The sequence below is a fragment of the Loxodonta africana genome, chromosome X (assembly GCF_030014295.1).
Source record: "Loxodonta africana isolate mLoxAfr1 chromosome X, mLoxAfr1.hap2, whole genome shotgun sequence".
Taxonomy (NCBI): Eukaryota; Metazoa; Chordata; class Mammalia; order Proboscidea; family Elephantidae; genus Loxodonta; species Loxodonta africana.
The window spans coordinates 40,394,808-40,420,897 of NC_087369.1; the positions used below are offsets into that span (position 1 = coordinate 40,394,808).

Sequence of the window (26,090 nt, forward strand, 5' to 3'; positions counted from 1 at the left end):
TTTGGAATGTATACATCATCCCTAGAGATATAACTTCTGATGTAGCTATCAATAATTAATACATTTCTAGAATTCAAACGTATTGAGAACTAGTAGGTATCAGACACATTTGATGTGAGCTGTTTTATCTGGTAAATTCATCCTCTCCTTTGGAGTAAGGAAAACAATACTTGATGGAAAGAATGACTTAGAAGTTCTTTCTTCAGAAAGAAGAACACCTGAGATTCAAGGGCAACAGATATTGAATGTAGAGGTGAGTGATTATCACAAACAAACCCCACCTCGGGTCAAGCTGATGCTCCTATGAGAAGGGAAGCAGAATTGTAGCTTTTGTTGGGAAAAAAAGCTCTAGAGTCTGAGTGATCTGGATCAAAGTCCTGGCTCTACTATTTACAAGCTGTATGACCTTGGCAAGTTGCTCAAATTATGTACGTGGCAGTTCCTCAATCTTGATAAAAGATAAGAGTACCTCCCTCCTAAGTTTGCAATGACCATGTAGAGAGATAACACCAACCTATGAAGTGATTAATTTAGTGTGTGAGGCCCCAAAAGCACTCAGTGTCGGATATTATTAATACCACCCTTGAATGCCAACACTGTGCTGGTCATGGGAGTGCTAACAGTGTAGTGGGGGGGTCCATCAGGATTACATTTGGCTCTAAATGACAAAAAGCCCTGCTACACTGGCTTAAGTAGATAACAGGGGTGTATTTATCTCAAGCAATCACAAGCCCAGGGATAGATATTCCAGGACTGGCTCAGTAGGTTGACCAATGCTTCTCCCAGCTTCCTACACCACTCTTTCTTACTGCAGCCATCCTCAATGTGGAAAGGCATTGTGACATAGTGATTAAAAGAGTATGGGTCCTAGGGTCAGACTTTCTGTTCAAATTTCATCTCTGCCACTTATTGGCCGAGAGCTTGGACAAATTTACTTAATCTCTATGTAACTCAGTTTAGTCATCTGTAAAATTGGAATAACGATTGTATCTAATCCAGGAAGTCCTTGTGGGAATTAAGTAAACTATCTGAAACAGTGCTTGGCACACAGAAGGAGGATGGGGCTCAAAGAAAATTCTGTCCATATCTAACTGGCAAGGGAGGCTGGGGAAAAGAGTCTTCTAGCTAAGAACATTGCTGCCCCAAACAAAATTGGGTTTCTGTTAGCAAGAAAGGGGGATGAATATCAGATATGTATTTAGCAGCATTCACTGCAACAGAAAAAGGTCCCTGGGTGGTGCAAACGGTTGGTGGTTTCAACACACACAACAGTGCTGCAGAAGAAAGGCCTGGTGATCTGCTTCCCTAAAGATTATAGCCAAGAAAACCCTATGGAGCAGCTCTATTCTGTCACATGGAGTCGCTATGAGTTGAAATGGACTCAGCAACAATTGGTTTGGTTTGGTTTTTAAGGCAATCGGAAACAGATATAAACAAATAATTGTAGATGGCATAATAAAGGCACAATAAACCAAAAAAAAAAAAAAACCCCATTGCCATTGAGTTGATTCCGACTCATACCGACCCTATAGGAACAGAAAAGAGAATGAGGGGGAATTAAATCAGCCCAAGGGAACAGAGGAAATGTCATAAGGAGGTGGCATTGGGCTACAACATGAAGGACAAGTAGGAACTCTGGGAGAGGAAGGAGGAGGATAAGGCCTGAGGGAACTGTAAAAGCTGTGTTACAGCAGAGGATGAGAGTAGGGTGTGGAGAAGGCTGTGATGGGAAGCAACTTTGACAATGATTTAATACCACACATTATGAAATCTCGGCTGCTAACACAAAGGTTGGCAGTTCAAACCCACCCAATGAGTCCATGGAAGAAAGTCCTGGCAAATTGCTTCTGTAAAAATTACAGCTAAGAAAACTCCATGCTCTATTACACACGGGGTCACCGTGAGTCAGAAATGACTTGACGGCAAGGGGTTTTTTGGGTTTTATTATGAAATCCGAGTCCCCTAAAAAGAGTTTAGAGCTGTACGAGGACTGAATATATGCCACTGTTGAGGATTCAGCTTTGGTGGAAAAATAACAGTTTTAATTTTTCCCCTCCAGTTAGGATAGCTATGTATTTTTCTCCAAGAATATTATGTATATCAGGGAGCAGGGAAGAGAAACTGGATGGCTGGATTGACCCAAGGCCAAGATTTATAGGGCAGGTACTGCAAATGTCCAAGGAGTGAGAGAACTGAGAAAGAAGGTGAGAGTGAGCTGATTAAAGACAGCTTGAGGACAGAGTGACTCATGTTTCAGTAAGGTCAAAGAAAACCAGGATGCCTGTTTTGTTTTGAACAATACCTAGTGGAAAAATCAATTTAGAAGCCAATTCTATCTCAAAAAACATCAATCATTGTTATGTTCTCCCCTTACAATATCCATTGTTTGAGTACAAATTCAAAATACACTACATCTTAGGGAGAAAGAACAGACACAATATAAAATTTGATTTAGAGATATTCAGATTAGCTTAAAAATTTTAGAGAGAGCGCTATATGATCAAATGTATTATCCAGGACACAAAACCAATATACCAAAATGGATATAAAAAAAAGAGCCTGAGAAAAAAAGTCGCTTTCTCTTTATATAAACAGGTAAAAGTGTGTAATTATTGTGTCAATATTCTAAGCACCAAAAAATGACATAAGCAAATCCATGTAAATAATATAAATTATACAAAATTTCTTCAATGCTATATGAAATGGATTTGACTACTGTTATCATTCATATTCTAAATAAAAATTCAAAAGTACTTGAAGATTAATGGCATTTTTCATACAAGCATTTTATTTGGAATTAAATGTCTGTTTCTTCATGCTTTGATCACTAATTCTTTGATTTAAAAAAAAAAAGTAAGAGTTATGGTGAGCAACCCAAAGAAAATAAAATAAAAGCTAAAATTGCCTTTGTAAGAGTTCTAAAGATATTAAGAAACATAGCTGGTCCTCTGGTTTACAATAATGTAATTTCAGTTTTATTTTGTACCATTTAAGCATCTTTACTGCCTTTCCACAGCCTCTGCAAGGGAAGTCCAGCCCATTCAGGCTGGCTAGGATGGAGAAATCCAACAAAAAGTAGCGGTGCGCTGTGCTTTTCAGATACCTTGGTGCACTACCACATGACTGATTAGAACCTATACCTGGAATGTAGGGAACATAGCTACCGCCCTTTGATATCTACCTAAACAAACTGGAGGTGGTTTATACAGAATCTCTGAAATGCACAGAAATTCTTTCTCTTTCTTCTCTGATCATTGTCTCAGCATTTCTCCAGATTGGGCAGGACCCAATATTACCAATAATAATAATGGAAAAAAAAGCTTTTTCAAATGAATATGCTAAATATTGATGACCTTGGATGCTCAAAAATTTGTGATTTGGTATTGCACTATATCAATACGGGTTAATAAAGAGATTACATACGGCTATGCCAGTGATCTCTAACTCTAATAAATGGATATTCTTGCTCTTCCACTTGCTGAATTTGTCAGCATCTCCACTTATGCAGCCACACTAAAAATTAAGTGAACTTAAATTAATAATTAAGATTGTTTATAAAGCTCCCTGTTACAAACACTTGTAGAGTTACATAAAAATCCTGATTTGGAAATGACTGATATTCACAAGAAAATACACCTAAGGCAAGATGTCTATAAAGCAAGACTTCTCTGTGACTGGAATTATAGTCTATTTATATCTCAAATAATGACTACTCCTAAATTAGAGATAAAGAGGTCAGGACACCAGGGGATGGAGGGAAAGAGAGAGGGTGGAGGAGGGGGCAAGGAATTGATAATGGGGATAAATGACAAGATGAATGTCAGGTTGTTATTCTGAGGACACTTTCAGGATAAAAAAAATCAAAATAGAATTAGAAAAATTTCATAATCAAATAGCTATCCATGCATTTGGCACCTATACCTTGCCAGGCATTATAGAAGGAGTTTTCCATATATTTAATTTTCACACCCACCACCACCACTACCAATTGCCATTGAGTCAATTCCGGCTCATGGCAACCCCATCCATGTGTGTCAGAGTAGAACTGCACTCCGCAGGGTTTTCAATGACTGATTTTTCAGAAGTGGATCACCTGGCCTTTCTTCTGAGGCACTTCTCAATGGACTCAAACACCAACCTTTCAGTTAGCAGCTGAGCACATTAACTGTTTCTACCACCCAGGCACTCTAATCTTCACAGCACCCTTATAAAATATATTATTCTCTCCATGTTACAAGATGATGAAACTAATGCTTATAAAGTACTTTGCTCAAAATCAGAAAGCTACTGAGAAGCTAAGATGAATTTTGGAATTAGATCTAACTGATTCCAGAGTTGCTTTCTTCCCACTCATACACAATTGGACTTCAGCTGATTTTAAAGCATCACATGAGTCACTGCAGATACAAAGACCCAGATCTTTCCATCTATCTGGAAAGACATGATATTCACATAAAGCGAAAGTGCCATATTGATGATTCAGCCTCTAACTTGCCATTTAAACTTTTAAAAATGATTGCAAGTGTCCTCATGAAGTCCTCAGAGCACATCACATTGATGTTTCCTGAATTTGAACTAAAGGAGTCACAGTTGAGCAGTTACTAGGGCTTAGTTTTAGAATGCATACAGTATGTTGGATTATAGATTCCACGGAATAACAGAAGCAAGGTTAAGAGGATCGGAACAAATAACAGACTATCAAAAACAGTAAATCTGATATTGTTTTATGTTAATTAAATTTTTCTTATTTAAATGAAAGTTTTAAATTCAGATTTTGATTTTTTAATAATTGTATTGAGTATAAGGAATTTGTCGATTGTCCTAGAAGAATTCAAAATATAATGAAATATAAACCATTCTGAATCACATCTTATTGTCATTCTTGAACCAAAACTAAACAAAAAATCACTTTGTCCATGAGGATCCATATTTTCAAATCATATATATGTACATAAAAATATATATTCCTGATGACTGTATATGATTTACTTCAATGTTCTTAGCACCTTTACACAGTTCACACTTTATTAATAAATGATTAATGCCTGAATGAATAAGTGAATAAATGAATGTCTAAATCAAATAGAATAAACCATTACCTTTAGAAGGACGAATGGAAAACACCATCCGTCTTTCTTTCCTCACCGGTAGCCATTTAAATTGGGCAAAATAATTCTGACGATTATACAACCTAACTGTTCCCCTAAAACATGCTTTCATCGCAAAACCATGTGGTCTCAATACTATCTCATTAGAAGACAGCTCAAGCTTTGCTAACTGGACAACTGCCATCACTAGGATGTGCCCGCCAGGTGTGTTGTTCACAGTAAACGTGAAAGACCTGTAACATAACAAAAGCATCCAAAATTAACTGATTAAAACAATTTTGCAATTATACAATTTTTATAGGCAAAAAAGTCATATTGATTAACATCTGCAAGTTGTTGTTAGTATGCAATACTTCAAAAATTAATTATGAAATGTAATTAGACTACCACCAAAACACGAATCCATAAATACACGCACATATAGTTTCTACATTTTGGTATCAAATATCATACACACTACAATAATTTGGGTACCAATAAATACATATGCTACTAAAGGACAACTGAGTCTAGCAAACAGAAATTGGAAAATAAATCCTACTTCCAAAATTTTCCAATGGTGGGTGATTCAAATATCATTGAAATGTAGGTACTGGTTGTAGGTGGAATCACATATGAAAGCTGTTTGGTCTTCTGAAGTTCTTCCAAATCAATATCTAACTGGATCAAAATATGCATAGGTAGCATATTAATAACATGCAGTGGATGAGTATTTGTGGAGTTTACACAAACATCACCAAAGTTAAGGACTGAGGGCCCTGAAAGAATGAAAAATGATTTATTAAGTTTAATGTACGCAAATGTAACCATTTATTTTCAAGCTTTCAGACTATATCTTGATCAAGTTGTAAAACAAATGATACTTCAAAAAATATTTACCTTAATATCAGAAGGTACTAACAAGACTTTTTTAATTTAAATGACCATAATTGATACTTAGAGATTTACTAAAATTCAATACAAATGTATTTGAATTGTATAGATAATTATGTGGCCAAATTATGAATATTCATTATAACTCATCTTAGTAGATGAATTTGCATACTCTAAAGTTCCCCCTCCCCATTCACAACAATTATTATGTCTCAAAAACAAACAAAGAAACTCGCTGCCGTGGAATTGACTCATGGTGACCATATGTGTTACAAATTAGAACTGAGCTCCACAGGGTTTTCTCACCAGGCCTTTCTCCGGTGGCAACGCTGAGTGGGTTCAAACAGTCAACCTTTGGGTTAGTAGTCGAACGCAAACTGTTTGTGCCACCCAGGGACCTTGTAAACTCGGACAGGGGCCCTGTCCCCATAGGGCCATTAGTGAAACACATAGGATACTAGGTAAAGAAAGGAGGGGAGTTGTGGAAGAGTCCTGGGAGAGGCACTGGGCATTGCCTTCTGACTTTGCTCTTTTTGCATTTGTATGTAACTATGCTGCTAAACAAAAGGTCGGCAGTTCAAATCCACCAGGCGCTCCTTGGAAACCTATGGGGCAGTTACACTCTGTCCTTGAGGGTTGCTATGAGTCAGAATTGACTCAACAGCAACGGGTTTGGTCGGGTTTTGGTTTATCTGATTAGTCAGTCACCTTGGAAGGCACAGAGCATTTACAACCTAACAGTGAATGGTAAATTCTTGGGGCTGTAAAGGCCAGCACCTGACATATACCTGGTAGAAAACAGATGTACAATAAATGTTTTACCTAAAATGATCTGCAGACACAACCCCAGACAGACAATGAACTAATGAGTACCCTGACTGTGATGCCCAAGTGCCTCATTGCCACTGTGTGGCAGGGAGAATGAGTTTCAGAGCTCTTAGGGCATTGGGTCCTATTTCCCGTTCAGAATCAGTGGCTGGGGGACCCTGACTCCCTCTGCCAGCCCATCTCAACCCTTTCACTCAGAGTCAGACTAAACTTTTGGCATTTCCCATAGTCCTTACTGACCTACAATTTGACCACCAACTAGCTACCTCAAATGACTGCCACCCAGGTATTTAATCAGCTCCCCCTGCTTGACCTCTGGATTTGCACCTCTATGGGCCTCTCCTCTAGTCTAGATAACATCATAGTTGGTATTTAGAGTTTTGTGTGTTGGATTCTCCCTGGAGAGGGTCAGTCCATTCATTCCATTATTCATCCTTGCCCACATCTCCCTCGTGGTCACCCCAATTCTGCCTAGAATAAAAAGGAAACTTCTTCAGACCAGTGTAGCCACTATTTCTTTAACCCTAAACATCCTTTGGGAGTCCCTGGGTGGTACAAATGGTTAACATGCTCGGCTGCTAACCAAAAGGTGGGAGGTCTGAGTCCACCCAGAGGTACCCTGGAAGAAAGGCCTGGAAATGTACTTCTAAGAAATCAACATTGAAAACCCTAACAAGCACAGTTCTACTCTAACACAGGTGGGGTCATCATGAGTTGGAGTCAATACGCCAACTGGTAATCATTCTTTAAGAGTTTTGGTGAAAATGACCTAAAGAAGGATATTGTGCAACACCTTTTCAAGGGTAAGGAGCAACTGTTGTTTTCCTAACCCATGGTCAGCCCAGATGCCTCATGCGTTCACTTTACACAAGTACCTGTCTCTGTTTAAATATATCTCCAGAGACCTAACCATATGGTATAAAATAGACCTGCCACAAGATACCCCATTATTCCCTATTCCCTTAACCAGCTTTATTTTTCTTCATACTATATATTCCAATGATACGTACAAACAGACAGGTTTGTCGCCCCCAACCCCACTCCAGCTAAACATAATTTCTATGAAAGCAGGGATTTGGACTGTTCACTGCTGTATCCCCAGCACCTAAAACTGAGCCTGGTACATGGTGGGCATTCTATTAACACTTGTTGAATGACTGAATGGATAAAGGAATGAAAAAGTCAGACGTTAAGCATTTTCTAATGTAACACACTCACCGTATGGACAAAAAGTTTTTACACTTTCTAAGCAATGGCTATGTGTGAGACACTGGTTTAAGTGCTTTACCTGCATTATCCCACTCAGTTCTCAAAACTAACCTAAATCCCCAAACCAAACCAGTTGCTGTGGAGTCGATTCCAACTCATGGAGACCGAATGTGTTTCAGAGTAGAACTGTTCCATAGAGTTAGGTAATATTACCATTACCCATCTTACAAATGAAACAACTAATGTCATAGAGCTAGTAGGCTGCAGAATCAAAGACTCAAAAACAGAGCCTTTCTACTCTGTTATATGTACTGCATTTCTAAAACAAACATGCAAGTGTGCACATACTCACGTGTACACGTTTGCTCATGCATGTGCGCACACGCACACATATATAAACCCGGAGGCCCACATCTCAAATCTCCACATTATGCTACACACAAACTGAATTTTAACAGAGATTAAGTGAGATTAGTATCTGTCAGTGTAGCATGTATGAAACTGAAGCAAAATCAGCAGAGGATCTTATAAAATTCAACTTAAAATGCACAATTTTTTCTCTCCTAAACTCTTTTATATTTTAAAAGACCATGGGGTGGGAATTCCATAATGGCTGAGTGAGAAACTCTGCAAATCTTCCCCTCAAAAAGCAAAATATAAAATTTGATAAAATTGTCAAAAACTACAATTTAAAGATTGGAAATTAACTAAAAGTATGTGACAAATGGAGAAGCATTTATTTAAGAATATCTACTAACTCTCCATAAGAACAGTGGAAGTCTGTAGAGTTTTAGCCTAATGCTATTCCCATTGCCCACACCCACCTCGTGGTGCAGAAGTGCTGGACAGGGGGTTACTTTAATTGGAGCAGAGGATGGAAAATTCCATTCCCAGGGGCACTGCAAAAAAATAAGTAAACTGAGTGGCAAACACTCAGGGAAGGCCAGCATCATGATCTGAGGCCTCAATACTGGTTGGGGCAAGTAATACATTGGCAGAGGAGCCAGAAATTTAACAAGGAGATTTGGAGAGCCATTCAGCCAAAGTAGGCTTTGATAAGATCATACCTATTTATATGGAATGGTAAAGGACCCAGAATAGTTAAGCAATCACGAAAAAGAAGAGAAAATTTGGAGGACTTACATTTACCAATCTCAAAACTTATTCTAAGGCTACAATAATCACCTAAGGTGATCCAACCAAATGTGGAAATTATACAACAATATCATTAATATCACATGCAAGCAAAATTTCACTGAAGATCATTCAAAAATGGCTGCAGCAGTATATCGACAGGGAATTGCCAGAAATCCAGGCCGGTTTCAGAAGAGGAAGTGGAACCACGGATATCATTGCTGATGTCAGATGGATCCTGGCTGAAAGCAGAGATTACCAGAAGGATGTTTACCTGTGTTTTATTGACTATGCAAAGGCATTGGACTGTGTGGATCATAACAAATTATGGATAACACTGCAAAGAATGGGAATTCCAGAACACTTAATTGTGCTCATGAGGAACCTTTACATAGGTCAAGAGGCAGTTATTTGGACAGAACAAAGGGATACTGATTGGTTTAAAGTCAGGAAGGGTGTGTGTCAGGGTTGTATTCTTTCACCATACCTATTTAATCTGTATGCTGAACAAATAATACGAGAAGCTGGACTATATGAAGAAGAAAGGGGCATCAGGATTGGAGGAACACTCATTAACAACCTGCGTTATGCAGATGACACAACCTTGCTAGCTGAAAGTGAAGAAGACTTGAAGCACTTACTGATGAAGATCAAAGACCACAGCCTTCAGTATGGATTACACCTCAACATAAAGAAAACAAAAATCCTCACAACTGGACCAATGAGCAACATCATGATAAATGGAGAAAAGATTGAAGTTGTCAAGGATTTCATTTTACTTGGATCCACCATCAATAGCCATGGAAGCAGCAGTCAAGAAATCAAAAGACGCATTGCATTGGGCAAATCTGCTGCAAAGGACCTCTTCAAAATGCTGAAGAGCAAAGATGGCACCCTGAAGACTAAGGTGCGCCTGACCCAAGCCATGGTATTTTCAATCACATCATATGCATGTGAAAGCTGGACAATGAATAAGGAAGACCGAAGAAGAGTTGATGCCTTTGAATTGTGGTGTTGGTGAAGAATATTGAATATACCATGGACTGGCAAAAGAACGAACAAATCTCTTAGAAGAAGTACAACCAGAATGCTCCTTAGAAGCAAGGATGGCGAGACTGCGTCTTACATACTTTGGACATGTTGTCAGGAGGGATCAGTCCCCGGAGAAGGACATCATGCTTGGCAGAGTACAGGGTCAGCGGAAAAGAACAAGACCCTCAATGAGGTGGATTGACACAGTGGCTGCAGCAAAGAGCTCAAATATAACAGCGTCTTGTAAGGATGGCTCAGGACCAGGCAGTGTTTCTTTCTGTTGTGCATAGGATCGCTATGAGTCAGAACTGACTCGACGGCACCTAACAACAACAATAATCAAGACAGTGTAGAACTGTCATAAAGATAGACATACAGATCAATGCAACAGAATTGAGCATCCAGAAATAAATACTGATGTATACTGCCATTTGATTTTTGACAACAATGCTAAGGCAATTCAAGTGGGTTCAGATTCATGGAGAACCACTAGCATGGCTGTAGTCATAAAGACAGGCAATTATAAGTGTCAGTTAAAATGTGGAGAAATCGGAACCCTTATATATTGCTGGTGGGATTTTAACTTGGCACAGCCACTCTGGAAACATTTGGCAGTTTCTTACTCTGGAAACATTTGGCAGTTTCTTTCAAAGTTAAACATACACTTAATATTACAAACCAGCAATTCTGCACCTAGGAATCCAACAAAAAGAAATGAAAACATATGTTCACTCAAAGATTTTTATGTGAATGTTCGTAGCAGCATTGCTCATAGTAATAGCCCATAACTGGATGTCCATCAACTGGTGAATGGATAAACAAAATGTGGTATATCAATAAAGTGGGATTCTATTCAGATATGAAGAGAAACACAGTATTGATAAATGCTCCTACATGACTGAACTTCAAAAACATTATGCTAGGTGAAAGAAGCAATATACCAGAGACCACGTAATTATGGTTCCATTTATACAAAATGTCCATAATAAGCAAACTGATGAAGACAGAAAGTTGATTAATGGTTGTCTGGGGCTGAGTCTGAGATTAGAGAGTGACTGTATGCAGGCATGTGGTTGATGACACTGTTCTAAAATGATTAATATGATAATGGTTACACAACTCTAAAATTCATTCACCTGTATATTTTAAACTGATGAAATTTATGAAATATTAAATTATATCTCAATAAAAAGTTGTAGTAGGTTTTTGTAGATTCTTACCAACAATTACTTGATGAATTTGCTTTGATGTCAAAATTAAGCTACAATCTTGTTTTTCTTGGGGCGTGGATGGTTCTGATTTAAGTCCTTTGAGAACCTGTGAAAAAACAATTTTTCCCCAACATTAATTGTTGAATATTAGCAAAAGCTGTTTTAAGAATTCTCGTGGCATGAACCAAACCCAAAATTTGTTGCCATTGAGTCAATTCCAACTGATAGCGACCCTATACGACAGAGTGGAACTGCCCCATAGGGTTTCCAAGGCTGTAATCTTTGCAGAAGCAGACTACTACATCTTTCTCCTGAGGAGCGGCTGGTAGGTTTGAACCACTGACCTTTCGGTTAGCAGCACAGTGCAAACGTAAAATAGTGCACTTGCCTTTTTTTTCAGGGACTCTGCTTCCTTGGATGCTATATTCCTGGTACATAGCATTTTATCATTTTTGATCTGACACTCTGCTGAAGATGTCTCATCTTCTATGTCTGATTCTGACAGTGAAGGTGACTTGAGACCCGATCCTGGCTGTAACCCTATGTTTAGTTCATCGTATGAATACCTGGATTCCCTATCAAAATAATAATAATAATAAACTGAGTTTAAACCTTTTAGAAAACATGTCCAAAAATCTAAATATTCTCTGTAGCTTATGCTGTTGGTGCCCCACTCAGATCCAGTTAACCACACTGGTGCACTTATCTGCAGAAAATTCTTCTCTGCTCAGGGAAGCCCCTTCTCAAATATCTGATTAAGGAAGTTATGCCCACCCAGTGGTTTCCAACAGTCAGTGACAGATGCGGAACACAAAAGACAGACCACTTTGGCTCAAGGCAAGAATAAGAACTACGGTAGTATAATTTTTGATCCAGAGAACCTGGGGACCAGCCTGAAGGTAAACTTTATTTGAAACATATTCTTCCTTGGCTCCTTCCCCTGCTTCTCTTATCCTGTACTCATTTCTCCTGAGAACACACTCTACATAAATCTCATGCACTGGAATTCTTGTCTAGGATCTGTGTCTGGGAAAACCCACCTAAGACATGCCGAAATCAGAACATAACAAAATTATTGTGGTTAAAGTAGTTCAATGTTCTGCTTATTTTACATTATTAAAATGCTCCTTAAATTGCTAAAAATTAAGAAGAAAAAAATACTGGCTCTGTAGGCACAATCAGTCTCAGAAGGCAGGATGGCGAGACTTCACTAGGCTTACTTTGGACACGTTATCAGGAAAGACAAATCACTAAAAAAGGACATCATATTTGGTAAAGTAGAAGTTCAGCAAAAATGAAAACCCTCCATGAGATGGACTGACACAATAGCCCCAATAATGGGCTCAAACAGACCAATGATCATGGAATTGGCACAGGACCAGACAATGTCTTGTTGCGTTATACATAAGGTTGCCTTGAGTCTAAGCCAACTGGATAACAACTAAGAACAAAAGGCACAATGATCTGTTTTCATTGTTTGAAGAAGTGAACTTTACCTCTCTGCTTGTTTCTGCAGGCGTACAGATCTTAAACATTTTATATATTTTTCATAGTAGTTTTGATGTACTCTCTTTTCTAATTCTTCAATTTTAGTATATGCAAAATCAGGATCCACGTAATTGTATCTTGGTATCTTTGTGAAAATTGTTCTAAAATATGAGCAAGCCATGTTAATAGGTATATAGATATATGCTTTTGTTCAATCAATATTTATTGCATGCCCTCTAGCAAGGTTCTATGCCAGGTGTTGGTCAGAGAATGGTGAACAGGGCAAACTCTAGTCCTTGTCTTTATATCCTACACTATCATGACATTTTTGAGTCTATAATTAGGGTGAGACCTAAATTTTGTCTTAACCTAAGCTGGGAAAAGGAGTCCCTGGGTGGCATAAATATTTAAGTGTTTGGCTACTAGCTGAAAGGTTGGTGGGTGGAAACCACTCAGAGGCGCCTAGGAAGACAGGCCTGGTGATCTGCTTCTGAAAGGTCACAACCTTGAAACCCTATAGAGCAGTTCTACTCTGCACACATGGTGCTGAAATAGACTCCTTGGCAAATAACAACATCAAAGCAGAGAAAAAATTCCTTCTTCCTAAGGCCATGGAGAAAGAATGACACCTACCCTAAACCTACCCTTGGGGAATCAGTCAAATAAGTAACTTGGAGAATTATAGATGAGAGATGGAACTTCAGAGAATTAGATGTGAATTTGATTCATGTTTCCTAAAAATTAACTGCTTTTAGATCATTGTGATCAAAATTACAACAAAAAAAAAAACATAGAACAGTGAATCCCTTTGTTACAAAAGTTTGTGAAATAACCATCGACAATAAATGTTACAGGGAAATCAATCTATAAAGTAACTGCAAATGACTTTATATCTCATATTCACTCATCTGTGTTCATCCCTTCCTTTCTACCCACCATATATTTTCAATAAGAAAAAGTACAATTAGCCAAACATTCTGGCCTTGGTCTACTTCCATCTTCAGCAAATTCAGATAATCATTGAGATTCTCGCCCTCCGTAATTCACTCATATGTATGAACTTATTAGTCTCAGAGTCAAATGAAATTTAATCTAGTATTTCTCTCTTTAACAGTTCCTCAATGCTTACAGTAAAACTGTTTTAACTAAGTCTTTAAAAGAGTCAGACAGTAAAAAAGAAACAAATGCTTTGTTATTCTAAAATAGTTGTTGATATTTAAATTTTCCTTCATTCTCCTGGAGCCTTGACCACCTTTAGAATCTAGGAATATCTAAAGTTTATAATAAAGAAGTAGTAAATTCCTTAAGTGACAAACAGCTGGCTATTTATACATTTAAATTCTTATGGGCTCTTTAAAGAATAAACATTAATAAATAGCTTTGCAGCTTAGAGTTGTTCATTTTTTAAAAAATACGCCAAGTATGAATTACAAAATTTTCTATGTAAATAAAACATTGTTTCTTCGTTTATTTATTCAATAAACATTTACCGAGTGCCTGCTATATGCCTGACACTGTTCTATGCAAAGAGCATGCTGAAGTAAGCATAAACTAGATAAAACTTTCTACCTTATTTTCTTCTCCAAAAATTAAAAAGGTAAAAGGCATTAAAAATAAAATAACAATTACAATTACCAATGATCTGACATGCTCTAAAATTTCATTAATTAAAGTTACTAATTGGTAGCTTAAAAAATACTGGATTAAACATTGCCTTTTTATTTTTATGGAAAAGAGTTCATTGAAATAAATTTGTAATGCTCGGCCTTCTTCAAAAAAAAATTCTGGCATTTTTTAGGCCATGTAATTAGACAGAGACAAAATGTTAATATTAAATTAATATATTATCCCCATAGAGACGTATTTGTATAAGCCTAGCAAAGAGTTGAAGAAGATAAAAAAAATTGTTTTCAGTAGTTATCTCTGCAGGGTGGGATGAGGTACAATGAGCCAGGTGGAGGAATGGGTTTTCCATTCCTATGCTATACAATTATTTAAACTGTAGTCTGGGTAATTTTTACATTTGTGCATTTTATTTTGTTTTTGATACTTGTCAAATAAAAGTGAGACAGAGAGAGAAAGCAAGCCTGTTGTGGATGGAATTGTAAATAAAATAATAAGATTGACCAAAAAAAAAAATCCAGAATTTTTCCATTGTGAATAATAAACAATTATGGCTTAAAAATCAAATGGTATTGTAAGAAAATGATTCGCCAAAAGGGAAAGAGGCAAGTGGAGAAAAGCAGAGAAAGCCTCGGGCCATTACCAAATTTAGATAGTCTACTGAGTGGGAGCCTACAAAATGTCAGCCAATCGAATCTACCAGCCACTCTGAGGGGGAAAAGACCTGGTGATCTGCTCCCCTGGAGATTACAACGTAGGAAAACCTACTCTGTCCTAGAGAGTCACTATGAGTCAGAATCGACTCTACTGGCACACAACAACAACTAGTAGCATACAACCAGGCAGAAAAGAAATTCATTTCCATTTCTGATGTGTAAGAATCATCCCTGGAAAACTGGTGGCCTAGTGGTTAAGAGCTACGGCTGCTAACCAAAAGGTCAGCAGTTCGAATCTACCAGGTGCTCCCTGGAAACCCTGTGGGGCAGTTCTATTCTGTCCTAGAGGGTCGCTGTGAGTTGGAATCAACTCGACAGCAACGGGTACTAGTAGGTAAGAACTATCCCTGGCATTTAGACCCAGATAAAAATGTCAGGATGCCTAGGTCACTTCTCCCTAACCACTAGCAATGTAGTCATTTCTTTGAGATTTGGATAAATTTAAATGAAGTTTAACAGCACTTATGGCTCTTTTTTGGGGAAGGGTAGTTAGTTCAATTTGGGAAAAGTGATTGGAAATGCATCTTTGCAAAGGGTGGAACAAAGATGACAATGACAATGATTGGCTTTTCACAATTTTAAATGTGTGTGTGTGTGTTTTAGAAAGATAAATCCATCCTTAAAGAACACATCTACAGTAAGGATTTGCTATATTTTCAAAAGTAGTATTTTCATCATTCTTCTATACTTGTCTACAGCATGTTTTAAAAAGCATTTGGTAAAATAGTCACTTCCTGGCAAGTACTCAATATAGATGACAAGAGGTTAGATAAAGCAAATAAAAGACCTTCAAAAATCATCTCTCTTCATTTAAAAATTTGAGAAAAGAAACCTTTATTATTATTATCACCATCATTAGTTTGCTAAAGCAGATCTGATGAGACTTCTACATATCACGTCAGTCATTATGTCTTTGGAAATTTTGGATTTTTAACTACTGACTATTGTATGTTACCTGAAATGTTTGCCCTGTTCCCCAGGCCTGATACTTGCAGCTCGATCATTGGGGAAGGCTATCAGTGCATCCTTCACTGTGTCTTTACTTGCTTCATGACTGTGAATGCGTGCCTTGGCTGACTGAAGCATTGCTACAGGTGCATAATCTTTGCACTTTGCGAAATCTTTGACCACAAACTGTCCCGTTGGATTACTGACCAATGGGGATATACCTTTTATAGAATAGAATATTAAGTTTATATAAAGCTTTGTGAAGTTCAGTTTCCAACCAATATTCACGAATTAATTAGTACAGCAGACCATTGGTTCTAACTTAAATGCTTAGCTCCAAAACAAGCACATACATTGATAAACTACAAAGGCTTCATTTAATAAATGGCTCTACATAAAACAGAAGTTCTTATAACTTAGCTACATAATGCATGCATATATAAATTACACAGTAAACTTGAAGAATTAGGTTGGCCATGTGAAACTGAGATGTTTGCAGATTAAAAATAGATGAATTTCAGCAATTTCGTATGGCTCAATGTGTAAAAAAAATTGAGGATGAGATGAAACAGCAAAAGCAAGAAAAAGGAAATAATGAGTTTCTGTTTATAGGGATGGAAAATCCGGCAACGCATATTGGTGATGGCTACACAATGTGACCAATGTAACTGGTGTCACAGATTTGTACACGTGAAAAATGTTGAATTGGCAAATGTGTTACCTATATATTTACAACAATTTTTAAAAAGTGGCACATTAAAAAAATCTATAGACACAAACAAAAAATAGAATAAAACAAAAAAATTACAGTATTTCATTACTTTTATAGTTAACTAGACCAATGCAGAGGAGCCCTGGTGGCACAACGGCTAAGAGCGTGGCTGCTAACCAAAAAGTCGGTGGTTTGAGCCCACCAGCAGCTCTGCAGGAGAAAAGACCTGGCAATCTGCTCCCATAAAGATTACAACCTAGGAAACTTTATAGGACAGTTCTACCCTGTCATGTGGGGTTGCTATCAGTCAGAATTAGCTCCACAGCACACAACAGACCAATGCTATTCAAAGTGTGATACTTAGAATGCCAACGTCAGCTTCTTCAGGAAACTTGTTAGAAATGTCATGGGGCTCCACCACAGACCTACTTAATCACCAATGCTGAGATGTGAGCCAATAATCTGTATTTTAACAGGTTTTCCAGGTGATTTTAATGTGAGAACCACTGGATGAGACTGCATTTACTGTATTAACATATATTGATATTAATCATATTAATTAATATATTAAGGCAACCCTATATTAACAAAACTGGTGAGCATCTACAATAGCATACCAGGATTAATTTTCATCACAACTTCCTTGGTGAAAGGTTTGCAGACGCTGTTGAAATCTAAATGTATATGATGAAATGGTTTCATCGATAAAGACTGCAAGTTTTCATCTGCTACTAAGCCAATAATCTCAATTACTTGCTTCACTTTAAAAGTTCCAACTTGACGTGGAATAAATGAACACATCACAATCTAAAAGAAGAAGAAGAAAAGTAACCAATATAATATCGTTAGGAAAAACAAAAAAAATTCAAAATAGTTGCTTATAAAATTCCATGGAAAGCTACGTTATCACAGAGACCAGAAAGTATTTTAGAAAACAGTACATACGGCACTGACAAACTTTTAAAATACTCAGAATTATTTAAGAAAAATTAAGAACAATGGTACTAACGTATTTCCAGGAAGGTGGAGTAAGGAACTCCAAAAATCTACTTCTCTATAACAGGAAAGATAACGTTGGCAAAAACTGTCAAAATCAACTTTCTCAGATATCTATAAACTAACTAAAGGCTCGCAAAAATCTGAGGAATATTTATATAAGAAAAATTGACTGAATCTCTATAAGAACAGCAAGCTTCGTGGTGTTTTAATTTGCCCTAATCCCATCTAAAGGTGCCTTGGTTAAGTACCTGGCTGCTAACAGAAAGACTGGCAGTTCAAACCCACCCAGCAACTTCTCAGGGAAAGGCCTGGTGATAGGCTCCTATAAAGATTATTACCACCTAGAAAACCCTACAGGGCAGTTTTACTCTGTCACATGGGACCACTATGAGACAGAATCGGCTCAACTGTACCTAACAACAATCCCATCTTCTTCTCCCCAGCCCCGCAATACCTTAGAAAAACAAGTCTTCCAATTATGGCAGCTGTGAAAACCATTACTCTAGCAGCCAATGGAGGAGGCAGAATAGGTTTAGAGTTCTCCGCAAACCCAATCCCCAGAGCATTATTCCCCTTTGTGCTGTCTGGTAACTAGCTAAAAAACTCATTTTAAAGGCTTGTTTTTATCTGACCTGGTTCAGAGCTCACTCTGTGAACAGCCCTCTCTCTAGAGTTTTATTAAAAAAAAACAGTAATTGTTGAACATCACAGCAAACTGAGGCAGAATTACCAGTTGAGGCTAGCAAGAAGTCAACAACAGCAACAACAACAAAAAAAAAAAAAAACCCTGGGGAACAAGATATCCATAGGGTAACCTGAAAAAGTCTGGCATATTCCCAGGAATCCAGATGGCCACACACATGTGCAGGACAGTATACATGCCCAAGAAAAACCTGAGAAGGCTGTAATCTATCACCCCTGGCTGACACTGAGGTTCTGTGCCAAGAGGAACTGAAGGCTAGGCAGAGTTATAAGGCCTGGTGATCTCCTCCCGTAAGATTACAACCAAGAAAATCCTGTGGACCTCAGTTTTACCCTGTAACACATGGGATCACCAGAGTCACAATTGAGGGCAACGGGTTTGGTTTAATACCCTCATTACTGAGATGTTCCATCATTCCCCATGGTATATGCTTCCTTCTCTTTAATAAATAATAAACACAATTTATTCAGCTGCAGGTGTGTTCCTGGTAGTCTTAGGCGGAGGCCATTAACAGGAGGAAGGCAGAAACTTATGACTAAAGAGAGAATCAGATATAATTTGTCAGTTATGGGACACTCAATATACTGTGTGTCATAAAGAAAGTTGTCTTCTCAGGGACTGAACTGGACAATGGGATGGAGAGGGATGCTGGTGAGGAGTGAGCTTCTTGGATCAGGTGGACGCTTGAGACTATGTTGGCATCTCCTGCCTGGAGGGGAGATGAAAGGGTAGAGGGGGTTAAAAGGTGGCGGAATGGACATGAAAAGAGAGAGTGGAGGGAGGGAGTGGGCTGCCTCATTGGGGGAGAGCAATTGGGAGTATGTAGCAAGGTGTATGTAAGTTTTCGTGTGAGAGACTGACTCGATTTGTAAACTTTCACTTAAAGCACAATAAAAATTAAAAAAAAGAAAGTTGTCTTCTTTTACTTCTACAAAATTATGAGGATTTAGAAGCTATGGTAAAATGGATTCTTTTTCCCAATTATTTAATCCCTTCCTATTATGCAAATATACGTATCCCTGTCCCTTACCATATGAATTTATATACCTCCACTAGAGTAAGTGAAGTATATTTCCCTTCCCAATTGATGCTGGGCTTGGCTGTGCAACTTTCTCTGGCCTGTGAAATGTCAGCAGACATTATTAATATGAGCAGAGGCTAAATGTGTTCCTGTGATTTGTATAAGATCTTTGTCCTCCAGTGATTCACCATGAGAAGTATATGCTTTGGGTAGCAGCTAGGTCTAGAATAAGACAATTGGAGATGACCTGAATGCAAACTAGAGACAAGATTTACTGATCCCAGCCAAGTGCAGCAGAGCCATAGCTAATCTGTATATTCACAAGAAAAATAAAAAAGTTTGTTTTAAGCAACTGAGATTTTTGAGGTTGTTGTCAGGCAAAATTAGTATAGCAATCACTGACTAATTTAGTCATGTCTTATAGTCCAGACATTTTTTAAAAAATAAATAGCTTTTTGGTTTAATGTCCTCCTCCCTCCCTTTACCAAAACTTCTGTCTGACTTTCCCATCCCCTTCAATGTCTACAACATGTGCATCATAACCGAAGTTCAAAACATTCAAGTCTCCTTGGCTCATCTCTTTCTCTCTTTTCCCAGCCAACAAGATGGCAAATACTAAGTATATTGTAGGATTCTGTTTCCAAGACCTTCGTCTCAATATTCAAGTCCCTTTTCTGGATTCAATAGAGAATACAAAGTACGTAAGACATGATCTCTCCTCTCCAAAATAACATACTGGTGAGAACTAATAATTGTGCCAAAGAACACTAATCCCTTTTTATGTTCTCCCCCCAAAAAATAAGTAGAAAAGGGGTAAAGACATTTAAAAATTCTTTACATCCCTCGGTTGGAGGTTTACAATGCATATTAGCATATGAAGGGTTCTGAGAAGTCCTGTGATTAAAAAAAAAAAAACCTTTTTCTAGTTTTGTTTAATTACATATTTCTCAAACCTATTGAAACATTGCACTTCTAGCACAGAATACTCATTGGGATCATGACTAATTACTACTGTAGCAGCCAATTGTGGTGCTCCACTCAGATATCCTCAGATCTTTTTTCTTTTTGTGCCCTTTGCTCTCTCTGTGTACTTTCGCTTCTAACACCTAACACTGGTAGCTCTTTTGAGGACAGCCCTTGGGCAACTGGAGCCATTTCTATCTACATAAGCAGATACTCAGAAGTGCCTGGGAGTTTTTATCTCCTGCTTTCCAGTGTCATTAACCAATAACTCTCAGGTAAACCACTCTAGTCATCATCTCATCAAACCACACAAACAAAACACAAACCCGTTCCCATCAAGTGGATTTCAACTCATGGCAACAGCATGTGTTACAGAGTAGAAATGCTCTATAGGGTTTTCTGGGCTGTAATCTTTATGGAAGCAGATCTCCAGGCCATTCTTCCGCAGTGCTACTGGGTGGGTTTGAGCTGCCAATCCTGAAGTTAGTGGATGAGCAAAAATCATTTGTGTTGCCAAGGGACCTTAGACTCTCAGGTAAGAGAGTATGAAAGACCAACTTTCCTTTGCCTCAGGTCTGAACACCTCTGAGCTGTAACTCCTATGCCATAGTTTTCTTGCAAGATCCAGATGAAATATAGCCCTCTGTGGGCCTTTTGTCTGAGAATGCACACTTCTTTGGTTTCTTCCTCTGCCCTTCCCTGTTTATCTCACTCCCTTACTAATATCCCCTGGTAGCATTTCCTTACTAAATAACTTACACATGAATAATCATCTCAGGTTTGAACCTGAGAAACCCAACCTAAAACAGCAACCCTCACTGAAATTCTTCAATCCATCTCAGACGTTTCTGTCAATTATTTTTTTATTCCCTGCTGAGGCCCTTTCAGGATGGTAAATGACTGTAGTCTAAGAGAAAAAATTGCACTATGAAAGAGCTCTTATTATTAATACATTTTCCACATTTTTCTTAAACTGAGTCAACTTTCTTCTTCCTACAACTTTTATTGGTATGGATCATTTTATTCTTCCTTTTCATTTGACTGCTACCACTTTATTCCAGGCCTTTTTTTTTTTTAAGTTTTCCTAGGTGTTATAGTAGCCTCTTAGAATTGCCTAAAGTGCCACCCACAAAACTTCAGTGGATTCCCTAGGATTACTAAACACAGTCCAAACTCTTTGACCCAGCTTCCAAGACCCTCTACAATATGATTCAGACCATATAACCTTCCAACTCTATTTCCAACTGCATTCCTGCATGTTCAGTAGACTGAGATCAAACTAGACTTTGACTTAACCCTGTATATTTCATAGTCTCTCTCCAACCATAATTTTGGTTTTCTCTTGACTCTTTCTGTAATATTACTCCTCAATATTTCATTTCTTGTACCTTATTAATCATTCTATCAAAATCCTTATGTCCAATACAAAATAGTATTTTAGATAGACAGATGACAGATAGCTAGACAGAAAGAATAAGAAAAAAATATTTACTGTTTTCTGGACATCAAAATTGCAGTAGTATTTAGGCTAGCCAATTTTATTAAGAATTCTTATGTGCCAGTAAGAGTTCAGAGCTGCAAACAATGGAAACTCCCTCTAGTTATCCTAAGCTGAAAATGAATTTATTGGAAGGATTACGGAGAACTGACACAATTGTTGGAAACTGTAGAACAAAGGAAACCCTGGTGGCGTAGTGGTTAAGAGCTTTGGCTGCTAACCAAAAGGTCAGCAGTTCAAATCCACCAGGCACTCCCTGGAAACCATATGCAGCAGTTCTACTATGTCCTACAGGGTTGCTATGAGTCAGAATTGACTCGAAGGCAACGAGTTCAGTTTTGGTTTTTACAGAACAAAAATTGGAAAATGGGTGAAAACCAGGGAAACCTGGGCCACGACATTAGTGGTCCACTGTTGCACCACCATCACTGAATACTGCAGCTCCCAGGAGAAATCCTGCACACCCTGCTTCAGCACTTTCTTCACTTCAGATTCAAATTTCTTGATTTCTGTCCTCTGCATTTCGATATCATTTTGTTTGTAGTTCTCTTTTAACACATTTTACATTCTTAAAACCCACCTATTACATTGAAAAAAAAATGTAAGCAGGATCTATGTTTTTCACTTATTCACAAAACTATGTTTTGCACTTATCTCATGTTATTATTAAATACTTTCGCTCACACATGGTGGGCACTTAATAATTATGGATTCTGTACAAATGTCAATAGAAAGGTACGGATAATTAGACCATAGAAGAGACACAATGTATAAACATTGGTGAAACAGATGTAGTTTTTATCTTCTGAATAGCATTTTAGCAGACCTTAAAATGTTTAAAGCAATGTGAAAGCAAGGAACAAATATCTTACCTGCATACATCCTTCATTAATCTTGCCCCTTTCAGGGTCAATTTTAAAATGTGCTGTTTTTCGGAAGTGATATATCACAGGGAGTGATTTGGTTCGATTTTGCATAATACACAGAACCTCTGAATGCTCACCCATGACACAAGGTGCAAAATTAAGGACCATCCCTGGATCAAACTGTAATGCGACAGGAAGTCCTGAGCCTGTCAATGCTAATTCCACTTTCTGAAATCTATCATCTGTAAAAACAAGAATAACTGCTGAATATTATAGAGAGAGAGAATCCAGAATACATTTTCTCAGATCAAACAGTATCACCTGAAAGACGTAATAAGGCTTGGGTAGCTCATCCAATCTTTCATTCAACAAATATTGAGTGCCTTCTTTGTGCCAGATACTCTACTATGCCTTGGGTATACAACAGTGAATAAAACAATGTCCCTGTTCTCATGGACTTTACAACAAATAAATAAGGAAATATGTTGCATTTCAGAGTGAATAAGTGCTAGGGGGAAAGTAAAGTAGGGTAAGACAGATTGAACCCAAGGTCATGGGGCTGCTATTTTATATACAAAAAAAAAAAAAACCACTACCATCGAGTTGATTCCGACTCATAGCAATCCTACAGGATAGTCCAAAAAGGCCTCTCTGATAGGAAGCCATTTGAGCACAGATATAAAGGAAGAAAGTCATGTGAAAATCTAGGGAAAGAGTATTCCATTCACAGAAAACAGGGAGTGCAAAGACTCTAAGGTAGGAACTTGCCTAACAAGTTTGAGAAACACTAAGGAACCCAAAATGCCTGGGGGAGAGTAGTAAAAGAATGAATTCAGAGTGGCCAGATTATGTAGGACCTTGAAGTCCCTTGAAAAGGTTCTAACTCTGAGTGAGATAGGAAACCACTGGAAGCTTTTGAGGGGGTAGGGGTAGGGGGGCAGATGGGATATCATCAAACTTATATTTAAAAAAAATCACTCTGGCTGCTGAGTTGAAATTAGACTACAGTGGGACAAGGGCAGAAACAGATAAGCTAGTTTAGAGACTACCAAATTAAATCAGGAAAAATAATACGGAGGTTTGGACTGGGGTGATAGAAAGAAAGATGGTGAGAAATGGTTAGATTAGTTTTTCTTTGTTTGTTTATTTTAAGTAGAGTTAACAAAATATGCCGAGAGACTGAATGTGGGATATAAATGCAAGTAAGGGATAGAGGATGACCTTAAGGCTTTTAGAATGAGCACCTGAAAGGACGAAATTGCCACTCCTTGAGACAGGAAAGATTTCAGGAGGAACAGATTGTAGAGAAACCATGAGCTCTAAATCTCAACTAGTAAAAATATTGTGTAAATTATTCTGAGGTTGGCTCTTTTGTGACATGCCACAAATGACATTTTAAGATCTCTTATGAAAATGTTTGCATCTGCATTCTATTCAATCATCACTTATTTTGGTTAAATTGCCTCTATAATATTAATGTTCAAATTTTAGACAATTTTCACTGCTATACGTTTGATTATTATGTTCATTTCACACTTACTTTTGTTGATGGTATTGTCATCATCTCTCAAAAATCCATCTTTACTTCCTACAGACTCAAACCTCAAAAAGAGAGCATAGTCTTGCCTGTGTGAAGGATCAACATCCTTTTTGCTATCATAGATCAGTCTGTAAAAATTCACAATCAGTTATTTTTACAGCAAAGGTGATACATTTTATCACCTGTCAGAAGATAATAAGCAGCCTAATCTTTAAATCTATGCAAGCAGATAGATAAAAGTTAGTGAATAAAAATACAACTGTCACCCATTTTCCAAAACTACTGCACAGATGGAAAGACTTGCAAAAAAAAAAAGTCATAGAAAATAAAGCTTAGAAAAATGAGTTCATGGCAATATCTGCAAGGCAAGAGTAACTGAAATATATTAATTCTTCAAGGTCCAACTCAAATGCCACTTTCTCTGTGAAGGATTTTTTTTCCAGGCACAGTTCATTGCTGTCTAAAGACTTTGTTCAAACCTCCACGATAGTCTTTCTGACTTCCGGTGTAATGGAAAACTTCTGTTACATATTCCTCTTCCACAGTGGACTAAGCACATATTACCAGCCATGTTCTGACACACAAATCTTTTTAGAGGAGGAAAGGATGGAAAGAAGAGAAGTAGGACCAAACATCTAGATGGGTTACATCCCAGGCCTGCTCATTGCCTAACTTGACCTGTCTTACCTAGAGGTTAGCTTTTATCTTTGGTGGGTACTTAAATGACTTCACAAAAGGCTGATATGTAACATCAGATACGACTGAAAATACCACGTTCAAAAAACATTTAACTTACGAGTGTCTATGTTAGAATCTCAAATGAAGTTAATGTGCTGTCACGAAAAAGGATACTGGAAAGTTCAAAGACTTGTGTACTAAACAGAATCTCACAAGTTCACTGATGCCCACTGAATATTATCAGAGAAAGTAAAAATGTATAATGCATCTTGACATGTGGCTTGCATTAGAGTATCATTAATAGCACAATTGTAAATTGTACAAATAGAACAATTGCTTGATTTATTACCCTCCTTAAGTTAAGACACAACTTAGTTATCAACAGGTAATTGATATCATCAAGTGACCCTGCCGACACAGAGAAAAGTATATTAAACATAAGCCTCTCACAACCAAAGGTAAACAGACTTGCAAATGGATCATATACTGGAAACACTATAACCCACAAAGGTATAGCTGCAACACCTATCATATATTTAAAAGAGCATTTCCAAATATACTTTCAAACTAAGTAACCCAACCAAGTACACGAAAGTGTGAACAATAAATGTTTGCATAAGTCCTAAAAGTCCATATGAATTTCAGCAAGCAAGTGTGGTTCATCCCAGCAGCTGACACTCAATCAGTAAGCATTCTTCCTTGGCAGGGACCCTGTACCTCTTTGGAGGCATCTGGAACACACAGCATGCCACTGACCATCTCCAGACCATCCTTGAGAGGAAAACCAGGTCTTGGCTGTACAAACTCAGTTTTGGCCACAACCCAAAATTTCTATTTCCACCACCTGATATCTATGAAGTCTGGAGAGAGTTTTAATCTAACCCAAAATATTTAGAACCATATTTAGAAATTTGCAAGTAATATTAACTATGTTAGAAGT

The 26,090-nt window shown here is 37.7% G+C and overlaps 1 protein-coding gene across 1 annotated transcript in view; it reads right to left on the reverse strand.

Moving 5' to 3' along the window:
• CFAP47 (cilia and flagella associated protein 47) overlaps nt 1–26,090 on the reverse strand; it is a 343,468-nt gene that overhangs the window by 297,090 nt on the left and 20,288 nt on the right. The window contains 9 exon segments of the mRNA XM_064278419.1: nt 5,100–5,341; nt 5,650–5,866; nt 11,405–11,501; nt 11,784–11,970; nt 12,892–13,044; nt 16,178–16,391; nt 17,500–17,689; nt 22,939–23,174; nt 24,473–24,600. Of these exon segments, the coding sequence (XP_064134489.1) occupies nt 5,100–5,341; nt 5,650–5,866; nt 11,405–11,501; nt 11,784–11,970; nt 12,892–13,044; nt 16,178–16,391; nt 17,500–17,689; nt 22,939–23,174; nt 24,473–24,600 (1,664 nt within the window).